General features: G+C 37.7%; 1 protein-coding gene across 1 annotated transcript in view; it reads right to left on the bottom strand.

The window, feature by feature from the left end:
• The window catches only part of LOC150102377 (glycogen phosphorylase-like), a 479,880-nt gene that overhangs the window by 77,985 nt on the left and 378,140 nt on the right, over positions 1-23,755 (bottom strand). The window contains exon 15 of the mRNA XM_090399808.1: positions 20,878-21,005. Coding sequence (XP_090255934.1) covers positions 20,878-21,005 — 128 coding nt within the window. The remainder of the gene's footprint in view (positions 1-20,877; positions 21,006-23,755) is intronic.

Below are 23,755 nucleotides of genomic sequence, written 5' to 3'. Positions count from 1 at the left end.
CATATGTGGAATTATAAGGCAGGTCATCATAATAGTCTAAGACACCAACTTGGGGAAGTTTCACGGAGGGAGGAATTGGAAGGCCGGGATATCATTAGTGCGTGGAAAATTATGAAAGAATATTTGTTAGCAGCAATGGTAAGTGGTATACCATGACAAGAGGACACAATTTGGAGTAAAGTGGATGACAAATAATATTAAACATGTGAAAAAGAGCCTATGGAAGAGATATAAGGAGACAGGTGAAGAGAAGATGAATGAAGAGTATAAGACACAGGCCAGAAGAGTGACTAGTATGGTAAGGAAGACGAAACTGGAATATGAGAGGAGATTGGCCTTAAGATCCAAAGAAAATCTTAGGGAATTTTTTAGATATGTGGCCAGTAGGAGGAGAAATGACTGTGGAAAATGATATTGTGGGATGAAAATGGGAATAGTGACTGATGCAGAGGACATAGTGGAATTGTTCAATGAGCACTTTACTGGAATATTTCATCCTGGAGGAGTCAGTTTTAATGCTAGAGGGATAGGGCTGGTTCGAGGTTTAGAGGTGCAGGAGGAGAGTGTGTTTCAAATACTGAGTACTCTGGATGTAAGTAGAGCTGTGGGACTGGATGGTATTTCACCATGAGTTTTGAGAGAATGTGCTAGGGAACTGACTGCCTTTGATCTGGCTTTTCAATGAAAGTCTGGCTGCGGGAAATAAGATAGTGCCACTGCATAAGGGCGGTAGCAGACTGGAAGTGTCTAATTATTGGCCTGTTTGTGTGTGATCAGTAGTTGTTAAGGTCTTGGAGAAATTAGTGAGAGACTATATACAGCGTTGGGCAGATGAGGGCAATGTTATCTGTGAGAATCAACTTGGATTTGTTAAGGGATGCTCATCTCATCTCATCTTCCTTATACCCTCTTTTACCTTGCGGTGTCGAGGGTCCATCGATCATCGGACCTCACTCCGTTTACAGGATAAGGTGGTCAGCCTTATGCCCCGGTGTATCCTATGGCCTGTAGTGTTGAGTTCTCAAGGCCAGTTTGCCTTCTTTGCGGGATGAAAAACCCCAGAATAAACTGGGGAAAAAACCCTGCTGTCCACGCCTAAGACTGGCTAACTTGGCTATGGCTGAGGAAGATCCTTCAGCTCCTCACGTCACCGACGGGAATCGAACCTAGGACACTCCTTCCCCAGGCATATGGTTGCGAAGAGCATAGCCACTACGCTAACAGCGCGGATTAAGGGATGCTCTTGCTTTAGTAATATGATTGCCTTTTATAATAAAGTGACAAGAGCAGTTGATGAGGGGAAAGGCATGTACTGCCATTTTTTTTGATTTTGCAAAGGCGTTTGACAGGGTGCCACATGATAAGCTGATATTTAAGTTGCAACACATGGGTTTAGATGTCAGCTTAGTGAACTGGATTCGAGATTGGATATCTGGTAGGAATTGGAAGGTTGTGTCTGAGGTAGCGATACCAAGGAAGCAGATAGTTAGAAGTGGAATCCTACAGGGCTCAGTACTGGGACCTGTAGGATTCCACTTATCTGCTATCTGCCTCTGCACCCTTTCCTGGGTTAATTTATTCTCTTCAAATATCATGGATCAAATCTGAGCACAGTACACCAAGTGTGGGGTAATCGAGGCTTTATATCAATGACACTGTAAATGGATTGCAGGGGGATATTCAGTGTTTGCAGTTGATATGAAGCTGGGAAAGGTTATTCGTAATAGTGCAGATGTGGTTGCCATTGAAGAGGATTTGAATGAACTGGATAGATGGACAAATGAATGGGGCATTCAGTTTAATTCAGCTAAATGTAAAATCAAAGCATGGGATACATTGATGCGAGTCTGCATAGTCTGTTGGATGAACTGCACTGGAAGAAGTGGGAGAGGCAAGGGATCATAGGATGATGATTGATGGAAACCTGAAATTTAGGGAACATATTGCAAAGGTGGTGAAAGTAACCCAAAGGATTGTTGCAATGCTAAGAAAGATGGTGACTAGAAGAGAGAAAAGCGTTGTCATTCCATTGTATAAAGCCTCGATTACCCCACACTTGGTGTACTGTGCTCAGATTTGATTCATGATATTTGAAGAGAATAAATTAACCCAGGAAAGGGTGCAGAGGCAGATAACAAAACTGATATAAGGACTGTACTATGTTAGTTATGAAGATAGGCTGAGGGAATGTGGACTGTAGAGTTCAATAGACAGAAGAAGGAGAGGTGATATGAATGAGACTTAAACCACGAAGAGGTAGTCACAGAGTTGACACTGAGGAGTTCTTTCGTTTGATGGAACTGGGAAAGAAGCAAGGACAAGGAGCCATCCCTGGAAGTTATGGAAGGAAGTTGTGAGCAAGAGGGCAAGGAGTTGTTTCTTTGCATGGAGGGATATTGATTGAATTATAATTCACTGAAATTAAAGATCCCAAGAAATTATGTTCTTAGTTTAATCCTTTATCCAAGTGTAAGCAAACAAAGTTTGCCCGTGAAATAACTTCATGATTGGGCAACTCCTATATAGAAGCTAATGACTTACATCACTTGCTTAGAGTCCAATATTGCAAAGCACATATACTTACGGACATGTATAATGCTATGCACTATTGGAAGGGTCAATACCCTGACCGGTTTCACTCTATAAGTGAAGGGAAGTCTCCAAGAACTCAAGCAATCCCCCTGAACTCAGCAAGTGCGATCAACCTGAAAGATCATTTCACTCAGCGACACGTCCACCATACCACAGAGAGGAACCATCACCAGTGGCTCTACCCAATGGTAGGTTCACCCACAACACTGAGCAGAGCCATAAACTCAGCAGTGGCTAAACTCAGAGAGAGGCAAAAACCTGCCAATGAGCAGAGCTGCTCGGTTTCGACTTTTATTAAAGTCTCATCAGTGGGAACCAGATCCAGAGGTGATACTCAGGTTGAAGTAATGCATAGATCATATTTCCATATATAATCAGCCAAAAGGTGTCAAACCTTATTACTAAAATACTCTGGATTAGAGATAGATGTTGAAAGTTTTTCCACTTGGTTATACTATAAATTCAAGATAGCAAGATATTATAATCTTGGTTTAATCCTTTACTCAAGTGTAAGCAAACAAAGTTCATGCGTGAAGTAACTTCACAAACCAGGAATATAATTTCTTGGCATCTTTTATAGTATAACCAAGTGGGATACTAAGGCAACTGATGTGTAGTCATTAGCCTCTATATACGAATTGCCCAGTCGTGAAGTTACTTCGCCCGCAAACTTTGTTTGCTTACACTTGGATAAAGAATTAAAAATCATCATCATTGGACATCCACAGATGCAATATGATCACGCCGATGCTCAGTGATGTGCCATACCAGTCCTCGCCATGTAGTCCTGTTGTATGCTCGTATTTATTAGTCCCGAGGGGGAATGAAAAGAGGGGAAAATAGTTCCACTGCATAAAGGTGGTTCCAAGACTGCTGTTGTAAATTACCGACCGATTAGCATATCAGGAATCATTATCATGATCTTAGAGAAATCAGTCAAGGAAAGAATACAGGATTGGATAGATGAAAATGGGATATTGTATGGGGGACAACATGGTTTCGTGAAGGGTAGATCATTCCTCAGTAAATTGCTCACGTTTTATAACACTGTGACGGCTGAACTGGATAAGGGTAATGGGTTTACAATGATTCTACTGGACCTTGCCAAGGCCTTCGACAGGATACCACATGGAACCCTAACCAGTAAACTGGAGCAGATGGGGATGGATATAGGGTTGGTGAGATGGATAGGAGGGTGGTTGATGGAGAGATACCAGAGAGTGGTTTATTCAGGAGTGGAGTCTAAAAGAAGGCTGTGATTAGTGGTGTGCTGCAGGGCTCTGTTCTTGGACCACTGCTTTTCAATTTGTTCATCAATGATATAGGTAAGGATCTGAGAGGAAGTGTTCACTTGTTTGCTGATGATGCAAAGTTGAGTAGAACAATAGTGAATTCACAGAATGTCAAAATTTTACAGGATGATTTGGATAGTTTGGAGGACTGGGCTAGGAAAAATGGATGTCAATTTAATGTGGCAAAGTGTAAGGTTATGCACTTTGGGGTGAAAAGAATAGCAGCAGTATATCACATTGGTGGAACTGTACTCCAGGAGATTGATGAGGTCAGGGATTTGGGAGTGTTGGTGGATAGGGAATTGAAGTTTTTTTTTTTGGGGGGGGGGGCACATTGCAAAAGTGGCTAAATCAGCTCATCAAATCACTTGGCTTCTGAAAAATACTTTAACATGCAGAGACAAACAAGTTGTTGTTCCTCTGTATCAAGCCTTGATAAGACCATAAGACCTCATCTGAACTACTGTGCCCAGTTATGGGCACCAGGGTTTCTTCGTGATGGGGAGGAAGTGGAGAGGATCCAGAGACGAGTGACCAAGATGATAGCAGGTCTATGGAATGAACCTTATGAGAATAGGTTGAAGATTTGTGGGTTACAGAAATTGGCCGATAGGCAGAAGAGGGATGATACGATTGAGACATTCAAATTACTGAAGGGTTTCTATAAGATTAATCCAGAAGATATTTTTGAAAATAGGACTGGTGGTGGAAGGACTAGGGGCCATGCATGGAAGCTGAAGAATATGGTTGACAAGGGTGTTAGAGCTAAGTTTTTTACTTGGAGAATGGTGGATGAGTGCAATAAGCTGCCAGAATCTGTTGTGGGTGCTACGACTGTGAATGAGTTCAAGGCAAGGTAGGATAGATACTGTGTGAATGTCGAATAGTTGTTCTTGACATGATGTTAGTTAGGGCCTCCCTCGATGAGTCTGTCAACTCCTTGGAGTTGCGCGCACACACACACACTATCCATCCATGTCACTGACAGTCAGCCCATTCCTTTTTTCCAGGAATTTTACCTTCTATTACTGTTCTGAGACGTCCTCCATCCATCCTTTCAATGTATCCGAAATATTTTAACTTTCCTCTGTCAATATCTCTAAGGAGTCTTAAAGTTCTATTGATCTTTTCTAACACCCATTCATTTGTACACCTTTCAGTATATGATATCCTCAGCAGCCTTCTATAACACCACATCTCAATCATCAGCAGCTATAATTTTCTTACTGACTTCTTTAAGTTCAAAGTCTCACATCCATAGGTCGATGTTGGAGAAACAACTGCATCGAAATCCTCAACTTTGTTCCCATGGAGATAGATCCATTCTTCCAAATTATAGACATATCTCTGACTGTTTTTTAGCCATTCCTAATCTTCTTCTGACATCTTCTGAATAGTAATTCTTCACATTTATAATAGATCCCAGGTAGTTAAACTTGCTGACCTCCTCAATTCTTTCTCCATTAAGATACTCTTATTTCTCAAGAGCTTCCCTGTTTTGTATTTCCTTGAGAATCATAATCTTTGTCTTAATAGGACTGAGCTGAAGTCCTCTATTATTACTGATTATGTTAACCTTATTTGTCCTAGTTCTTCCTTGTCATTAAAGAGGGGTAAGGTATCATCAGCATACTTCAGATTACCGATCGATCTATCACACATACTAATTCCTGTCTTGAGTTCATCCAATGCTTCGTGCATGATGTCCTCAGCATATATATTAAACAAGTGAGGAGAAAGTAAACATCCTTGCCCAAACTCCCTTTCCAAATGAAGCCAATCAGTTAATCCAACACTTGTTCTTACTGTGGCTTCTTGCTCCCTGTATAAGTTGGCTATCAACCAGATAGTGTGTTGAGGAAGATCCATTCTTTTCATTACTTCCCACAGTTGCACATGCTGAACACAATCAAAAGCTTTAGAGTAGTCTAAGAAACACATTAACAGAGGGAATCTAAATTCTTTCTTTATATTTTTAAATCTTTATATTTTTCTATGATCTGCCTAAGGCAAAGGATCTTCTGATTTCTAGTGCCCTTATTGTTCCTAAAATCTGCTTGTTCCTTGGGCATCTCTGCCTCAACTTTGGACTCAATCCTATTTAGCATTAAAGGATATAGCATAAAGGATTAAACTAAGAACACAATTTCTTGGTAACTTTAATTTATAATATAACCAACTGGAAAAACCCTCAATATATATCTCTAATCCAGAGTATTTTAGTAAAAAGGTCTGACACCTTTTGGCTACTTGTATATAGAAATATGACTTCTGCATTATTCAACCTTGGTATAGCTTCTGGATCTGGCTCCCACTAATGATGCCTCAATAAAGGTTGACACCAGTCTGGGTAGCGATCCTTTCCATAATGCATAGCTTTATACACGTTCATAAGGATACATGCTTTGCATTATGGGATACTAAGGCAAGTGATTCAAGTCCTCTATATATGAGTTGCCAAGTTGTTAAGTTACTTCACATGCAAACTTTATTTGCGAGAGGACGCTCGTGATGCAGCAGTGTGTAAGAAGTGCTCCACAGATTCAGATAAGTTATTCTTAAAATAATTAATTGTACATGAGTGATTGTTTGAGTAAGAGCTGCTATAAAAGTTGTGCGCTACTAGTATTATTAGTGTGTGGGATATTTTGCTTAAACTTGATTACAAATTTATTGTTTTTGGACTTTAGAGTAGTAACTAGTGGTTGAGACTTTAGTCGTTTCGTGAGGTGTGCTACATGTATTCTTTTGATTACATAGATGGTTTGTGGACATTTAGGGCTGATGGAAGGAGGATATGTGCGAAGTGTAAGCTAAATGAGGATTTGATGAGTGCTAATATGAATATGATGACAGAAAGTGTTAGCAGCGAGAATAATTATCATCGCGGGAGGACACCTACTATACAACTGTCTCAACCACTATACCGAACCTCTACTACCAATCATTCCCTTCAACGATCTACCGCCCACCACAACTAGTATTTTTTGTCTGTAAATTGCGTGTTTTCTGAAGGGTCAATTTGTCTGTGTGTAGGATGAAAAACCTGAGTTTCCGGGAGGAAAAAACCTTGCTACCTACGTATGAGATCAGCTAACTCACCTTCGATTGAAAATCGTCCACATAAAGATTCCTCCCATCACGATGAGAATCGAACTTAGGATATTCCAATCGAAGGGCGCAATGTACTGTTGTTCTTCCAATTGCGCTATAGAGGCGAATGTGGCAGAAAGAATCAGTGCGTGTTCAAAAGAGAAGCATGGTATGAAAGGGAGGCGAAAAAATCTTAAGAAAGCATTAAAAAAGAAAACGAGTAATTTGAAAACCATAATGGATGTAAAAATAACAAAAACAATGTGAACGTGGTGGAAGGAAACAAAATTGAGAGAAGGAAAGAAACCGGAAATAGCGTGACGAAAGGATCAAAAGAGGGAAAAATGGAAAGAATGAATAAAAGCAAAAGTTGGATGCATGGACCAAAAGTACAGAAGAACCTCAAAAGGATGAACGAGAGTGAAAGTGTAAAGCGGGAGTCGAGAGTTTGAAAATTTGAATGATAGAGAGAATGTGACATGAGATTCGAATGTTGAATTGGGTTGGATGAGGCAAGAGATTAAATGGATGCAGAGTGAAATTAAGAAAATTAGGGTGAAAACGATTAAAACAAATCATATAGGTATGAAAGAGTTAACGAAAGATGACTTAGTGGCATTATGTGGCGACTCCATTATTAAAGGTATGCTGAATGAGAAGATGCACAAGGTATGTTTTCTAGGCGGTAAAATGAGTGGAGTGATTGAGGCATTGGATATGAGGAGGAAGCGAGTGCAGAGTTGATGATTTTAATAGGTACGAACGACTTGACAGAGGTCAAAGAGCAAGTCAGAATAGATATCAGGAGGCTGCTTAGATGGATAAAGATAATAGTGTGACATGAAGGATAGTAAGTGTGTTGCCTAGGTATGACTGTGGCAAGATGAGGTGGAGAGCAAGGATTATGAATGGCATGTTGGCTGAAATGTGTGAGGAGAGCGCAGTACAATTTGTTAATGTGTGGAATGAGTTTGAAGGATGAAGTGAACTGTATGGGAGTGATGGACTGCATTTGAGTGGTTACGGTGTGAGTCATTTGAAAAGACTGTTGCTGGAAAGTAGAGAAATGAGTATAGAGAATGAATCAGATCAAGTGGGAGGTGACGTGGAAGAGCAGGACAGGAGAGATTGAAGAGGTGGTTATGGATAAGGAAGTAAGTGGCTTGAGTATGGAAAATGAGAGAATGGGTGTGTAAGATGAACAGGGAAACAGGGGAGGCTCAGGGTGGACAGGGGTATACAGCATGAGGAAGGTGGATGCTCAAAGAGGATGTGAGAGCATGTGTAGACAGGAAAGGAATGAGATGACCTGGGATTAAGAGGAAACCGTTGGAATTGAAGAGGGTTTTAAAATGAATAAGCATAAAGGGAAATGGCCCCAGTCGAGCATGGAGAGAACACCTCGAATGAGTGTTATCAGTGGAACTAGCTATAGATCTAGGAAAGAACTGTTGTGTTTATATACAAATCTTAGAAGTGTAAGAAACAAGGCAGATGAAATGGTTGCACTAATTGAGTCTGTACACCCAAAAACTGTTGGAATAAGTATGACATGGTTAGATGAGGACGACATCCTGACAGGAATAGAGATGGAAGGATATGATGTGTTTTGTGAGGATAGAAAGGATAAAAAGGGAAGGGGAGTGCTATCGATGATAGAGAAAGAGTTATGTCCATACAAAGTAGAGATGGAAGAGGGAAATAGTGAAGGTGGTTTTGAGTCAGTATGGTGTAAGATAGAGGTGAATGGAATGAAATACTTGGTTGGATGTTCTTATAGACCAGGAAATGTGGATGGCAGTGACTATGAAAATTATAATCGAATTAGCCAAGCAAATAAGAAAAGAGTGAACATTATGGACGATTTTAATTATGGCAATATAGACTTGAATGATGAGATAGCAACTGGAAGTCAAGAAAATTAGTTTATTGAGTTTTTGATGGATAACTACCTCAGACAGTATGTAACAGAGGGCACACGAGGATTGAGGGTCTTGGATTTGGTCATTTCATCAGAGGATGTAATTATAAATGAAGTGTCAAATCACCCACCAATTGGTGAGAGTGACCATGAAGTGATTACCTGGGTGGTTGCTAGCAGTGTGAGGAGCTCTGTAAAAAAAGAGTATATGTGGAACTACAAGGGGGGGGGATGATTTTGAAGAGCTCAGGAGACAGCTTGCAGGTGTAGCATAGAATGAGGAGTTAGCTGGAAAAGAGATCAATGCAGCTTGGGAGATTTTCAAAAACTATCCAGTAGATGCAATGTCTAAATGTATTCCAAGTGTGAGAAGGTTAAATAAACTAGGTGTGAAATGGATGAATAAAGAGATTAAGCATGTGATACAGAGAAAAAGGGCATTATGGAGGCAGCATAAGAGAATTGGAAATAACTAATTCCACGAGGACTACAAAAACTGGGCAAGGGAGGTGACTTGGTTGGTGAGGGTATCTAAAGAGAGGTATGAACAGCAGTTAGCTAATGAAGCCAAGAAGAATCCTAAGGAGTTCTTTTGATATGTAGCTAGCAAATGAAAGAATGATTATGGAAGGATGACACTGATTGAATAAAATGATATAAAGACAGCTGTTGCAGAAGGTGTGTTGGAGATACTTAATGAGCAGTTCATAAAGGTCTTTCAATCTTGCGAATGTGACTTCATGGAGAGATTGCGAGCAGTTCATGATAGGGAAGAGGGACTGACTGTAAGCGAGCAGTGAGCAAGAGGTGTATAGGGAGTTGAGCAAACTAGATGAAAATAAGGCTGTGGAACCTGATAATATATCACCACTTATTTTGAAGGAATGTGCCAAGGGGTTGACTCTGGCCTTCACATATTTTTTAATACGAGTCTTGCACTGGGTCAACTTCCTAAGGAGTGGAAAGAGGGCATGATTGTACCACTTCCTAAAGGAAATGATAGAACTCAAGAATCAAACTGTAAGCCTATCTGTGTGTCAAGGGTTGAGTTAAGTTGTTGGAGAAGCTTGTGAGAATTAGGATCCAGAATTGGATTAACAACAATGGTATTTTTGATGGGAAGCATGGATTTACTAAAGGGAGCTCATGTTTTAATAATCTACTTACTTATTACAATAAGGTGACTGCTTCCATGGACAGTGGAGAAGGATACACAGTAATATAGTAAGATTTTGCAAAGGCTTTTGACAGATTACTGCATGATAAGTTGATAGTCAGTGTGGAGTGGATGGGGTTGGATATTAGATTGGTGCATTGGATTGGAGACCGGCTACCTAATAGGTATCAACAAGTTGTGTATGGGGGAGTGATATCCAGAAAAAGGAAAGTTACTAGTGGTGTGGTTCAGGGGTTTGTTTTAGGGCTATTGCAGTTCAACTAGTATATTAATGATATTGGTGAAGATTTGGATGGAGATATTCAGGTTTGCAGAAGAAGCAAAGTTGGGACGAACCATGAAGAGTAGAGAAGATGTTGTAGCCTTACAAGAAGAGTTGAATAAATTGAGTGATTGGGAACAGGAATGGGGATGTGAGTTCAATGTTGAAAAATGTAAGGTTTTAAAATTTGGAAAACAAAAATTATTAATATTATTATTAAGAGAATCCTCCAGAGAGTCAGACTCATCGAGGGAGGCCACAAACTACACACAAACCAGCTATCATACTTATTCTTGAATTCATTCGCACTGCTTGCACTCACAAGATCCAATGGCAATCCATTCCAATCAAGCACCACTTTCTGAGAGAAAAATCTAGCCCTCACAACTTTCTTGGCGGCCTTCATTCTCAGCTTCCTCATGTCCTTTCCCCACCCTCCATAAATTGAAAAATTCCATCAAATGAAATCCTGTATGATCCTTTCAGAAGTTTGTAAGTCTCGACATATCACCCTTCTTTATCCTGTTTGCTAGTGTCTGCAGTCTACAAATTCTCAATCTGTCTTCATAAGCAGTATTCCACAATCCTGATATCATTTTTAACACTCTCCTTTGTACTCTCTCCAATATATCAGAATCACAACAGAAACCAGGAGACCAGACCTGTGCAGAATAGTCCAAGTGAGGTCTTATCAAGGCCTCGTAAAGAGGCAAAACAACATCCTTATCTTTACATGTGAACGTTCGTTTCAGCATTGCAATTATCTTTTGAGTTGTATTTGAAATCTTTGCCACATAGCCCCTAAAGTACAACTTCCTATCTATTAAGACTCCAATCAGTTTCTTCTAGCCTAATCCCACCAATATAATATGACACTTGATATCTAATCATGCCAAAGTGAATGAATCCTTTCTTTTAGGCTTACACGGTGATCTGAATTCATTTTTTTAAATTATGGAGACAATTACCATGTTTGAATAAAAACTTTAGTTTAATATAACTAAAATCTACATTCAAATTTATTAAACTAAAGGTTTTATTCAAACACGGTAGGTGTCTCCATAATTTTCAAAAATGCAGCCAAAGTGAATGACTTTACATTTACTGACAATGAACTAACAGCCATTTTCCCATGCCCACAATTCCAACCTATTCAAATCATTCTGCAAAGACTGCATATCAGCAGCATTCCTGATTACCCTACCTATCTTTGCATTATCAGCAAATAACTGTATGTTTGAATAAAACTAAAGGTTTTATTCAAACACGGTAGGTGTCTCCATAATTTTCAAAAATGCAGCCAAAGTGAATGACTTTACATTTACTGACAATGAACTAACAGCCATTTTCCCATGCCCACAATTCCAACCTATTCAAATCATTCTGCAAAGACTGCATATCAGCAGCATTCCTGATTACCCTACCTATCTTTGCATTATCAGCAAATAACTGTATGTCGCTTGTCAAATCCTTCCCAATATCATTAATGTACAGATTAAATAACAATGGACAAGGACTGATCCTTGTGGTACATCAGTTTTTTTTTTTTTTTTTAATCTTTGTACTGGTTATGGGCTTTACTACCCTTACATCACTTCCAGACATTTCGTCCAGACTTGATATAGGCTTTAAAAGCATTTTACTCTATGCCTGTTCTAGTTATCATTGTAGTCATTCTCTGGTGGCAACGCCATGCCACCAGGGTGCCCCGTAGGGCCCTCAAGGAAAGAACTTTTTTATCCTTTTGCATAAGCCCAAGCTGTTTTAAGTCCTTATAACTATCTGCACTCCATACACCATGTAAAGAGATGGTGGTGCTGGTAAACCTCGGAGTTGCCCCATGCTCCTCCCATATCTTACTAACTAGATCTGGGTTATTTTTATAATAATATACTTTATTATTATGGCTATAGGCTAGTGGGCACCCTGTTCCCACCACCTGGGTATCAACTACCCAAACATCACCAACTCTTTTAATCACTAAGTCTGGCTTAAGCAAGCCCACAGAGGTCCTATAATGTGGTTCCACTGCAGTCTCCCAACCTTTGTTCTTAAAGCGGTTGTTCAGAATGGAGACCACAGCATCATGCCTCCTCACGCGGACCCCATGGGTGCAGAAGCAACACTGGGCTATATGAGACAGTGTCTCACTGTAGTGGTAGCCAGCCCTACATTTGAAATCATCACTACCCCATCGAGCTGTGTAGGCTCGAGTAGGCAGGGCATCGATCCTCGTCCTGATAAGGTCAATACACTCGAACCCAGAGAGGAGTCTGGTGCCATCCCTTACCCAATCATGCTGGGGAGGCACCAGATATGAGTCTTTTAAAGGATAACAGTGCAAACAGAGATGCCCATCTCTTGTCTTATGCAGGTGATGACTCGATTAAAGTACCTTGATAATGGGAGCAGCCTTTAGCTCGCCTAAAGTCTTCTTGTATTAATGGGCTGCAGATAGCCTCTCTGCAGACGGGGGAAAGAAGATAGTTCTAACTGCGTGATTCTTGACAGCCGCAGGCGTGGGATCAGCCATCTATGTGATGGAACCCCAAGACCTCCATCCTTCATTCTCGCATGGAAATATGCAGTAGGAGTGTCAGGCGGCAGGCGGAGCCATGATCTCACGGCTGAATGGATAGCCCTGTCCATTCGGGACAGTACCAAGATATATGTCCTACCAAGCACCAACTTGTGGTAAAAGCGAAGTAGGAGATAGTAGGAAAGGAGAAACAGTCTTTGCTGGGGCTTGAGAGGAACGTTCCTCAAAGAAGCGATCCCAGCTTCTCAGATCCCCCATATACCACTTTTTGATATCTGTCAGTCAGCAATCCTCTTATCCATGCTAATATTGTATAACCCAAACCAATTTTCTCCAATTTATGCAGCAGTCTGCCATGCTGTATTCTGTCAAAAGTGTTAGCAAAATCCAAAAGTATCATGGTGTATCCATTCCCCTTGTCTAGTTCAATGATAGCATTGAATAATATAAGCACGTAAATACAAGAAAGATATTTAATTAACCAAATATTTCGGTCTGGAAATAGCAGACCATCTTCAGTGGCACTACAAGAACAGTTTTAAAAGAAAATACAAGGTGGCACTACAAAAATTCTTGTAGTGCCAATGAAAGATGGTCTGCTATTTCCAGACCGAAATATTTGGTAAATTATATATCTTTCTTGTGTTTACATGCTTATATTATTCAGTCTTTATGTCATAAGTATCCTTAAAACAACAATGATAACGTTGTTATGGAATGTGAGCAAGTTGCTAAAACATGACCTTAATAAACCCATGTTGTTCATTGCAAAGTAGACATTCACTGTCAACCCATTTCTGAATGCGGGCCCTAACCAATTTTTCCAAAATCTTCACCACCACTCCTGCGATACTAATTGGTCAATAGTTGAATACATCAGTCTTTGCACCACCCTTGTGCAATGGAATTACCATATATTCCTTCCATTCCTGCAGAATCTTTCCTGTTCTGAGACTAGTATTAAACATGCTGATCAAAGGAATGGCCAGTTCAGCTGAACTCTTTTAGCACACGTGCTGATATTCCATCACTCCCTATTGATGAATTTTTATTCAGTTTGTGCAACAGCTCTAATACCTCAGCCTCACACACCTGCGTTTCTTCATCAAGTGAAGAGGTAACAGTGAGCTCAATGTTGCATTCACCAGGTTGATAGCTTTTAACGAAATGGGCACTCATTAACTGAACAATCTCTTCTGCATCTGTAACCCTCACACCATCTGGATTTAGAAGAGTTATTCTTTCATATTCATTCTTTCTTTTACTTGCAGCATATTGATAGAATTCTTGTGGGTTGTCTTTAGCACACAGAGCCAGTTTCTTTTCATAATCAGACTTTGCTTTCCGTACAACAGTTGTAACTATTCTAGCCTGCTGCTTATAATGTTCATAACGGACATCATCCTTATGCAAACGGCATTCTTTCCACATTGTCCTTTTCTTACGAATCTTTTGCTTAATAAGATTACACATCCATTTGACTTCTACTCCATTTATTCTTCAAACTCTCAGAACATATTCTGATATTGCATCATTTAAGTATTGTTTAAATGCTTCCCATGCACTGTTGATATTCTTTCCATCGAGCAATTGATCCCATTCCACTGAACGCAGTAGTATACTCCTCAGTTGGTCATAATTTCCTGCTTTGTAGTTCAGCATGTAACTGTTTCTGAATGGAATATTCATAAACTTAGTCACTTCCTAAGTAAGTACCGCATGATCACTGTCACCACTGGAGGCAGAATAGTTACGTCTTTAACTGAAACGCCCTCTGACACAATAATCAAATCTAACACTCTTTGACCTCCAGTTCCTTCTGTCACATGCTACTTGAGGAAGTTGTCCCACAACAGCTCAATAAATGCATTTTCATTCTTCTCATGAGATTCTACCACTACCCAATCAATATTTGGATAATTAAAGTCTTCCATTATGATTACTCTTTTCGCGCTCACCTTTTCTATTTGGTGATGCATTTCTTCATCACCATCAACTGATCCACCAGGTCTGTAATAACACCCCACTATGTAATTTGTCTTGTTAGATTCCACCTCACACCAGATGGCTTCACGCTCACTGCCACATGAAATATTGTTAGTAGTATTACTACATTCATAGGTCTCAACTCTAACTGGATTTAAGTCATCCAATATCAAAATGGGATGCAGAATTTATGCTTGGTGAGGATATATTGTTGGAGGTGAAGTAAATAATAGATCTGGGGTGATAGTGGATAAGGATCTGAAATTTAGGGAACACATAGCCTAAATTGTGAAGACAACACAAAGGCTTCTAGGTATGATGCAGAGGACACTGACTTGTAGAAGTAGAGAGAGATTTTTGTTCCATTGTATAAGGCTTTGATCAAGCCACACATGGACTATTGTGCCCAGATTTGGTCACCTGGTTTTCAGAAGGATGAAGAGATGTTTGAGAGGATCCAGAGGTGACTGATTAAGGTAGTTTCTAACCTCTGGAATGTTCAAGTATGAGGAAAGATTGAGAAGATGTAATTTGCAGAGTCTGGTGGACAAGAGGAAGAGAGGAGATATGATAGAGACCTACAAGTTGGTAACGGGTTGTAATAGGATCAATGCTGGAGAGATTCTACAGAAAATATTGGGAGATCAGGGGAGAACCAGAGGTCATCCCTGGAAGCTGTATAAGGAGGGTGTGAGTAGGGGAGTGAAAAGGAGGTTTTTCAAGAGTTGTGAATGATTGGAATGCATTGCGTGAGAATGTGGTGTCTGCAGAGAATTTGAGTGTGTTTAAAGCACGGTAAGCTGTGTGTTTGATAAAAGGACCTCCTAGATGAGTCTTCGACTCCATGGGGTCTTGGATAATAATAATAATAAACGATTAAACCAAGAACATAATTTCTTGGCATCTTTAATTTATATTATATTATAGCGAAGCAGAAAAATTTTTCACATCTATCTCTAATCCAGAGTATTTTAGTAATAAGGTATGACTGGATAAAACAAAACCTGCTAATTACAGAGATATTAGTCTATTGAATACATGCTACAAAATATATAGTAGAATACTTAATGAAAAATTTTAAATATACAGTGAAAAATATTATTAGAATGTCAAAATGGATTTAGAAAAGGACATTCTACAATGGATGCAGCTTTTTGTTTAAAACTACTTATAGAAAAAATAAAGAGAATTTAATTTAGAAATTCATTTTTTGTTTATAGACTACAAAAAAGGCATTTGACAGAGTAAAAAGATATATACTGTTTGATATATTACAAAAATAAATATACCTAATATTTTACTACATACAATACTGAATATATACATAAGATAATGAAATAAAAATAAAAATAAATGAAAAGAAAGTCTGAAAAACAATATAAACCAAGGAGTAAGACAGACATGTCTTCTGTTTCCAACACTTTTTAATATTTATATTAATGAAATATTAATACATTGGAACACCTTAAACAATCCAGGTATAGAAATTTACCAGAATAACAAAATATATATGCTATTATTTAGAGATGATCAGGTAATAATAGATAAGGAACAAATTTACAAAGAGCAATATACAATTTAAATGTTATAGTAGAACAGTTTAAAATGAAATATCCAGAGATAAAACTAAAACAATGGCATTTTGTGGACAAACTCCAGTTAGAAGTAAGACAGTTATTAATAATAAAATAATAGAAGAGATAAATACTTTCAGTTATCTTAGATGTAAAATATCTTATGAAGGAGAAAGACAAAAAATTAAAACTTCTACATTTTTACAGATTACAGGCCTGATAAATAGAACACTCAATTCAAATATAGCACAAAAAGAAACATGCTTGAAAATATACAATACTTTAAGCAATGCCCACGTTATTATATGCAGGCAGTGAAATTTGGACAAGAAGGTGAGGAGAGGTTTCTTTGCATGGAGGGGGGGGGGTTGAACCATGGAATGCATTTCCTGATATACTGGTGAGAGCAAGAACTGTCAATGAGTTCAAGTTGTGGTATGATAGACTTTGTGTTTCCTAGGAATGTCCCTCCCACGATGAGTCTCTTGACTCCATGGAGGCCTGAATAATAATAATAATAATAACAACAAACAAGACAAACAAATAAAATAAAAACAAGTGAAATGAGATTTATGAGAAGAACTGCAAAATACACATTATTAGACCAAAAAACGAACAAAGATATTTTAAAAGAACTAAAAACAAAATCAATAGAAGAAAAACTAAACAATTATAAAAATTAAAATGGATAGAATGAGTTAAAGTTCTCTGTTATTACTGATCTTGTTAACATTGTCAAGAATTAGTCGTAGATCTTCCATGTCATTATAAGCATACCTCAGATTACTGATCAATCTACCTCCTATCCTAATTCCTGTCCTGAGCTCATCCAATACTTCACGCATGATGTCCTCCACATATATATACTAAACAAGTGAGGAGAAAGTAAACATCCTTGCCTAATCCCTTTTCCAACTTGAAGCCGGTCAGTCAATCCAACACCTATTCTTACCATGGCTTCTTGCTCCCTGTAAAAGCTGGCTATCAACCTGATAGTGTGTTGAAGAAAACCCATTCTTTTCATTACTTCCCACAGTTTCACATGCTCAACACATCAAAAGCTTTAGAGTAGTCTAAGAAACACACTACCAGAGGGGTTCTGAATTCTTTATATTTTTCGATAATCTGTCTAAGGCAAAGGATCTGATCTCTGGTGCCCTTACCTTTCCTAAAACCTGTTTGTTCCTCAGGCATCTCTGCCTCAACTTTGGCCTTAATCCTATTTAGCATGATCTTGAATAAAATTTTGCTTGCATGAGATATTAAACTAATAGTTCTATAGTTCCAGACCAAGCAGTAGAATTTAATCTGTTTCTGCTATGTGATCTACTCTGCTTGGTTAATATGGAAAGGTAGTTGACGGCAGCGCTATCAGTAGACCTTACTCAAGCATTTGATAATGTCTGGAATCCATTTCTATTCCACATCCTCCAGCAAATTGGTGTGGGTCAAAAGGTGCTATCCATTATCAAAGAAGTTTATACCAATTCAACTACCTGCCTCCTAGTTAATGGGTTCCTGTCAGACCTGGTCAAAAATCAAAAAGGAGTCAACCAAGGTTGCCCTCTTAGTCCATTACTCTTTGCGTTGGTTCTTGAACCTTTCTTTCAGGAAGTCAACAATATGCGCGATGTGCAAGGCATAAACAATTCTTTCAACTAGGAAGGAAAATAAGGTATTAGCATATATCGATGATGTAGTGGGCACTTTGAAGGATAATGATTCCATATACACCGTTTTTGGTATTTTGTAAAAATTCAGCAAGATCAGTGGATTAACTACCAATGCAGACAAGACAAGACAAAATTAAAAGTTTTTGGAAAGTTGGATCTCAGAGGCATTCCTTTTGGACTAACCCCTAAGAGAGAACTCTTCATTATACTTGGAATTCCCTTCTCCACTTACCCAATATTACCAGTTCAAGAACTTATATACAAGAACATCAAAACCTTAGAAGACTGGAAAATAGGGACACTTTCTTTTTCTTCTAAAGCCATAGTGCTCAAAACCATAATCTTTCCTGCTCAGTTTGCATAATAAATATTACAGACATCACAGAAGCTGAAGAAAAGCAGTTATATAGTAAGCCTGTGCAATTTTTTTGGTCCAACCAATACCAAGAAGTTAAAAAGGAATTTCTTCAACTATCAAAGAAGCATACAGGATTTGGGCTTCCAGTCTTAAAATTTTGCTATTTAAGCAATACAGCTTCAAAAATCCATAAAATATTGCAGACAAATCACACATATGCAGACCTTCTCCAGTACTGCCTGTGATTTCATCTTCCCCTGTTTGGAGTAAATGATTATAAAGGTGCAAAAGCTGAAATCCTGAATACTACAACATTCTGTGCTTAACTCTAAGACTGCTACAACATTGATATTCTTTCCATTAAAAAAAAACATATAAAATTTGGTATAAAGAATTCTTTAATTTCTTTCACTGCGAACATCTTCCACAGTTGGGTACTGACAACAATGCTTTGTTTCATAATTTATTGAAGTTCCAAGGATATCCTAACAGGAGGGATCTTGCTTGGAGAATTGCATATGGTCACCTTCCCGTCAATGCCATCAAATGGAGGTACTTTAATATCGAAGATCCAATCTGTGATATCTGTTACCAACTGGAAACAGTAGGACATGCATTCTACAGCTGCCCTGCATATTTGGTTCAGATTATGTAATGTGTTGAGCATTCCATTACTTACAGCAGAACAGGTTATTTTTTGCAGTACCTACCACCTGTCAGCAATGGGCTCTTAATTCAATGTGGTCATATGGTGAACTGCACGGATGACTGGAGAGCAATTCCAGACAGAGAAGGCCAACTAGGCAGTTAACTCAGATAAGGCTAACACCTGGGTAACAATCAATCATCTTTGTGCTTTAGTTGCAATTAGTGTTTTTTTCGTTGTTCATCTACATGAGATAGGTGAAAAAGGAAAACTGACAGCCTTTGGCTATATGATGATACAGAAGAGCTGAAGCCTTTTCTCTATCTCTCATACTATCTATGTCTTTTCTTTCTCCTAATACTATCAGACTCTCTTGTACCTCTGTACTAACCACTCTAATCATATGATGACCACTCCTTTACTTTTCACCTGAATAAAGTCAAAACCGGTCTGGGTAGTGACCCTTCCCATAATTCCTATCATTATACATGTCTGTAGGGATATGTGATTTGCATTATGGGATACTAAAGCAAGTGATGTGAAGTCATTAGCCTCTATATATATGAGCTGCCCAGTTGTGAAGTTACTTCATATGCAAACTTTGTGTGCTTACACTTGGATAAAGGATTAAACCAAGGGCATAATTTCTTGGCATCTTTAATTTATAGTACAACCAAGTGGAAAAACTTTCAACATATAATTCACTGCATTAGTTCTAGCTTAACTCCTCTTTAACAGAATAATCTCATTCTCCTTCCACTACCTAGGAACCATGCATGTTTCGAGACTCAAGCTGAACAACCATGTCAGGAACACTCTTTAGCATTATCCTTCAGTATCAGTACTGATATAAAAGTGTGGACTCTCACTTTTCTTCTTTGCATTCTAATCGCTTCACTAATATCTGTGATCTTCATTTCAGGAAAACGATGGGGAACAAATTATCTATAGAATAAAATAAGTTGTAAAAACCATTACTACACCTACTCTGTAGGGAAAAATAATTTTATTATGAAAAATAACAATTACACAACAGATAGCATTAGCATTGCAGTTTTTTTCCCTCATTCAGCAAACATTTCATTCAAATACATCCTTCAAACATCTTGGATGTGCTGTATCATATACAAAAGAAGCTAACATTGATATCAAAATTTCAAACTTTCTAAAGATAAAGGAATGATCAATAATATTTTCAAACCTAACTGTTCAAAAGAATATAAGAATAAGAATTTATAAAGTTTTGACAAGCCCTTCTCTACTGTACAGAAGTGAATTATGTACCATAAAAACTGCAGAAGAAAAAAGAATAGAAACTGGAGAAATGAAATTCCTGTGAAGGAAAGCAAGCCATACTCACTGGGACAAAAAAAAAAAAAAAAAGAACAGAAATATGTTAAGAACTAAAAATAGACTCAGTATTGGACAAATTATATACATACCGAAAGAAGTGGATTGAACATATTGAAAGAATGGACAATTCAAGACTACCCCAAAAAATGCTCAGTTGGAGAAGATAGAAATCAGAGATAACCAAGGAAAATATGGAATGAGACCAGAAAAGGCCATTGAGCCTAAATTCCTGAAAGGATAATGATGATTCAGCAAACATACCACTAAAATAGGAACTGATACCCTTGAAAAATGACTGTTGAGAAAAACAGTATTTTGAAATGAATGCATGAGAGGTAAACCTTGTGACACCTAAACTAATTTATATATTGTTAATTTAAAATTTCACTACTACTCAAAATTAGCATTTACCCTCTTCGTTTCAAATCTTCAACTTCTTCTACTGTCATTCCAAAAATAAAGATGTTTTCAGGACCCATCTCTTCTCTCATTTCAATATTAGCTCCATCCAGGGTACCAATTGTTAAAGCGCCATTGAGCTATGGAAAGAGCAAAAATATTTTAAGCTTTTGTGTGAACCTGTCGACTTGTTCAGACAGACAGACATAACATAGAGTTTTTCTTAAACACATAATATTCAATACTGATGAGTAACTGGAAAAAAAAATTTTTTTTTTGAACAGTGTAATTTAGTTTATAGTTATAAAAATAGCAAAATTTTGCTAGTTAATTTTAATGATCAATAAATATTTACCTAAAAATACTTTTTGTTGGCATAAATTATGATTAATCTTAAATCTATTTATTATTATTATCACCATCAGCCCTGCAAGGTTAATAATAATAATAATAATATGAAACTCTCTGATTCCAATCTTTGAGTTTCTTATTCGGTTTTAAAACAATGTGGGATTTAATATCCCCTTAATTTAAATAATGTTTATATCGCCGAAATGAAGTCTATTGGCTCTTTATATTTTTATAAAGAGCCAATAGCTCTTTATAAAACTTGTTTGACCTCGTACAGCAGAGTATATAAGTTCTTTTCACTATACCCTTTGGTATTAATTTGGTCTAGTTACTCACTGATGAAGCATCAAAAAAGGCTGAAACCGGTCTGGGTAGTGACCTCCCACCATAATGTAATAACAGCATACATTTCATAGGAAATGTGTTTTTACATTTCCTAGGAAACGCGTTTTTACATTATAGAAAATACCAAGAATAGCGATCAGAACTTCCACCTTTGCTGCGAGTTGCCCAGTATTGTACTACGTACTAAGACTACTTGCATTAGCTCACGCTAGTAATCGCCGATGCTTTTATAGTTTACTATATTCAGCTTGAAACTCTGATTCCAATCTTTGAGTTTCTTATTCGGTTTTAAAACAATGTGGGATTTAATATCCCCTTAATTTAAATAATGTTTATATCGTTGAAATGAGGCCTATTGGCTCTTTATATTTAAATAATAATAATAATAATAATGTAATTTTTTCTCTTTCCTGTATAGTTCTTTTCATCAGAAAAAATCCCCACACATTACAGAAAAAAATAATAATACAGACTAAAAGTCTCTAATTTTGTATCTGTAATTGTTCTATGACAAAATCATTAATTATTGTTATACTGAGTATGGTTGGTTAGCCCACCATTAAAGGCAATTGCATAAATACCTCAAATTACCCAAATTTTCAATTTAAACTAAATTACCATATACAGTATAAAATTGATTATGATTCTTTGCCATTCAGATATATATACATACATATATACATAGATATATTAGAATTCATATTTACTCGGTTAAAATAATATGAAAATTAATAAAGTTTAAATGACTAAACACTGAGAATAATAAAGAATGAGGTTTAAGAGGAACACTACTAGTTTCGTTGATAAAACAACTTCTTCAGGTGTCCAAGTACAAAGAATAATATACAAAAAACAACAGAAACATTACATATTAACGACAACAGATCTACTATAAACTGTAGTACAGTTTAAACTGGAGTACGTGTTATAGTTCCAGCTGTATGTAACTGCGTGTGTGAGATATCGTGAGAATGCCAGTACTGGACAGCAGAAATGTGCGCATCAGATAAATTGTAGCTAAGGCTACAATTTATCTGATGTGGGTTGAATCGAGGGAAATTTCTTTAGATTCGAGAATACATCTCTCAAGTTCATCATAACATTTATGAATGTTTGAAGTTTGAAACCAGTCTATAAGATGTTGGCAGCTTTCATCAGAGTTTATTGAGAATAGGACGTGGCTGGAGAGAGAGAGCACTAGCTCAGGTTCTGTTGTAGGAAATATCTCTTTTGTGATCCTCAACACGGAAAAAGATAGATTTATCAGTCTGTTCATAATAAGGCTTTCCATGATTACAAATAATCTTGTAAACTTCTGGGTACTGAAGAAAGTGATGTTTTTCTGTAGGTCGACTGAGGATGGAACAGAGTTTAGAAAACGTAGTGAAACATGTTTTGATGTTGAACTTCTTAAGAATTTTAGCCAGTTTGGGAGAGAGGGAACTAATAAAAGGCAAAGAGATATAGGCTCTGGGGGAAGAAGAGTCTTCCATAGCAGGTTGACGACAGTGGAAAAGAAATTTCTCAATATTTTTTAGAGTGAAGCCATTGTTGAGAAAGGTCCTTTTTAGTAAATTAAGTTCATTTTGAAGTTCTATCTCATCTGATAATAATGATCTGGCTCGATGTGCCAGGGTGGAAATAATGCCAAATTTCTGTGGAGGATAGTGATGGGAAGATGCATGAAGGTATCTGTCCGTATGTGTAGACTTTTTGAAGATGGAGATTTTGATATTGTCAGAGCATCTTGTAAGTTTTAAGTCTAAAAAAGTGAGACAATTGTTGGTTCATAGGTGAATTTAATCTTGTCATGAAAGTTGTTAAGATGATCCAGAAAAATATTGAGGTCATCTAGGCCGTGCTCCCAAATGAGAAAAACATCATCAATAAAACAGAGCCAGATTTTAGGTTTTAGTGTTGATGAACTAATCACTTTTTCTTCTAAGTCTTCAAGAAATATATTTGCTAGTACCGGAGAGAGCGGGCTGCCCATAGCTAATCCTGAGTTTTGTTTAAAGATCTTGTCTAAAGTATCCTGAGTTGACACAGGGGGAGAGTAAGGTTAAGAATTTCTTAGATAAGTTGCTCTTGAGGAGATTGAGAACTTCCTGGGTTGGAACATTTGTGAAAAGAGACACTGTCGAAACTTGCGATTAAATCTGATTTGTTTAGTTTCAGTTCTTTGATCTTCGAA

This window comes from Typopeltis vanoorti, chromosome 10 (assembly GCF_054136105.1).
Source record: "Typopeltis vanoorti isolate ZY-2024b chromosome 10, IOZ_Tvanoo_1.0, whole genome shotgun sequence".
NCBI classification, from domain to species: Eukaryota; Metazoa; Arthropoda; class Arachnida; order Uropygi; family Thelyphonidae; genus Typopeltis; species Typopeltis vanoorti.
Note: the sequence above shows the minus strand (reverse complement) of the source record. Positions and strands in the feature narration are given on the sequence as shown.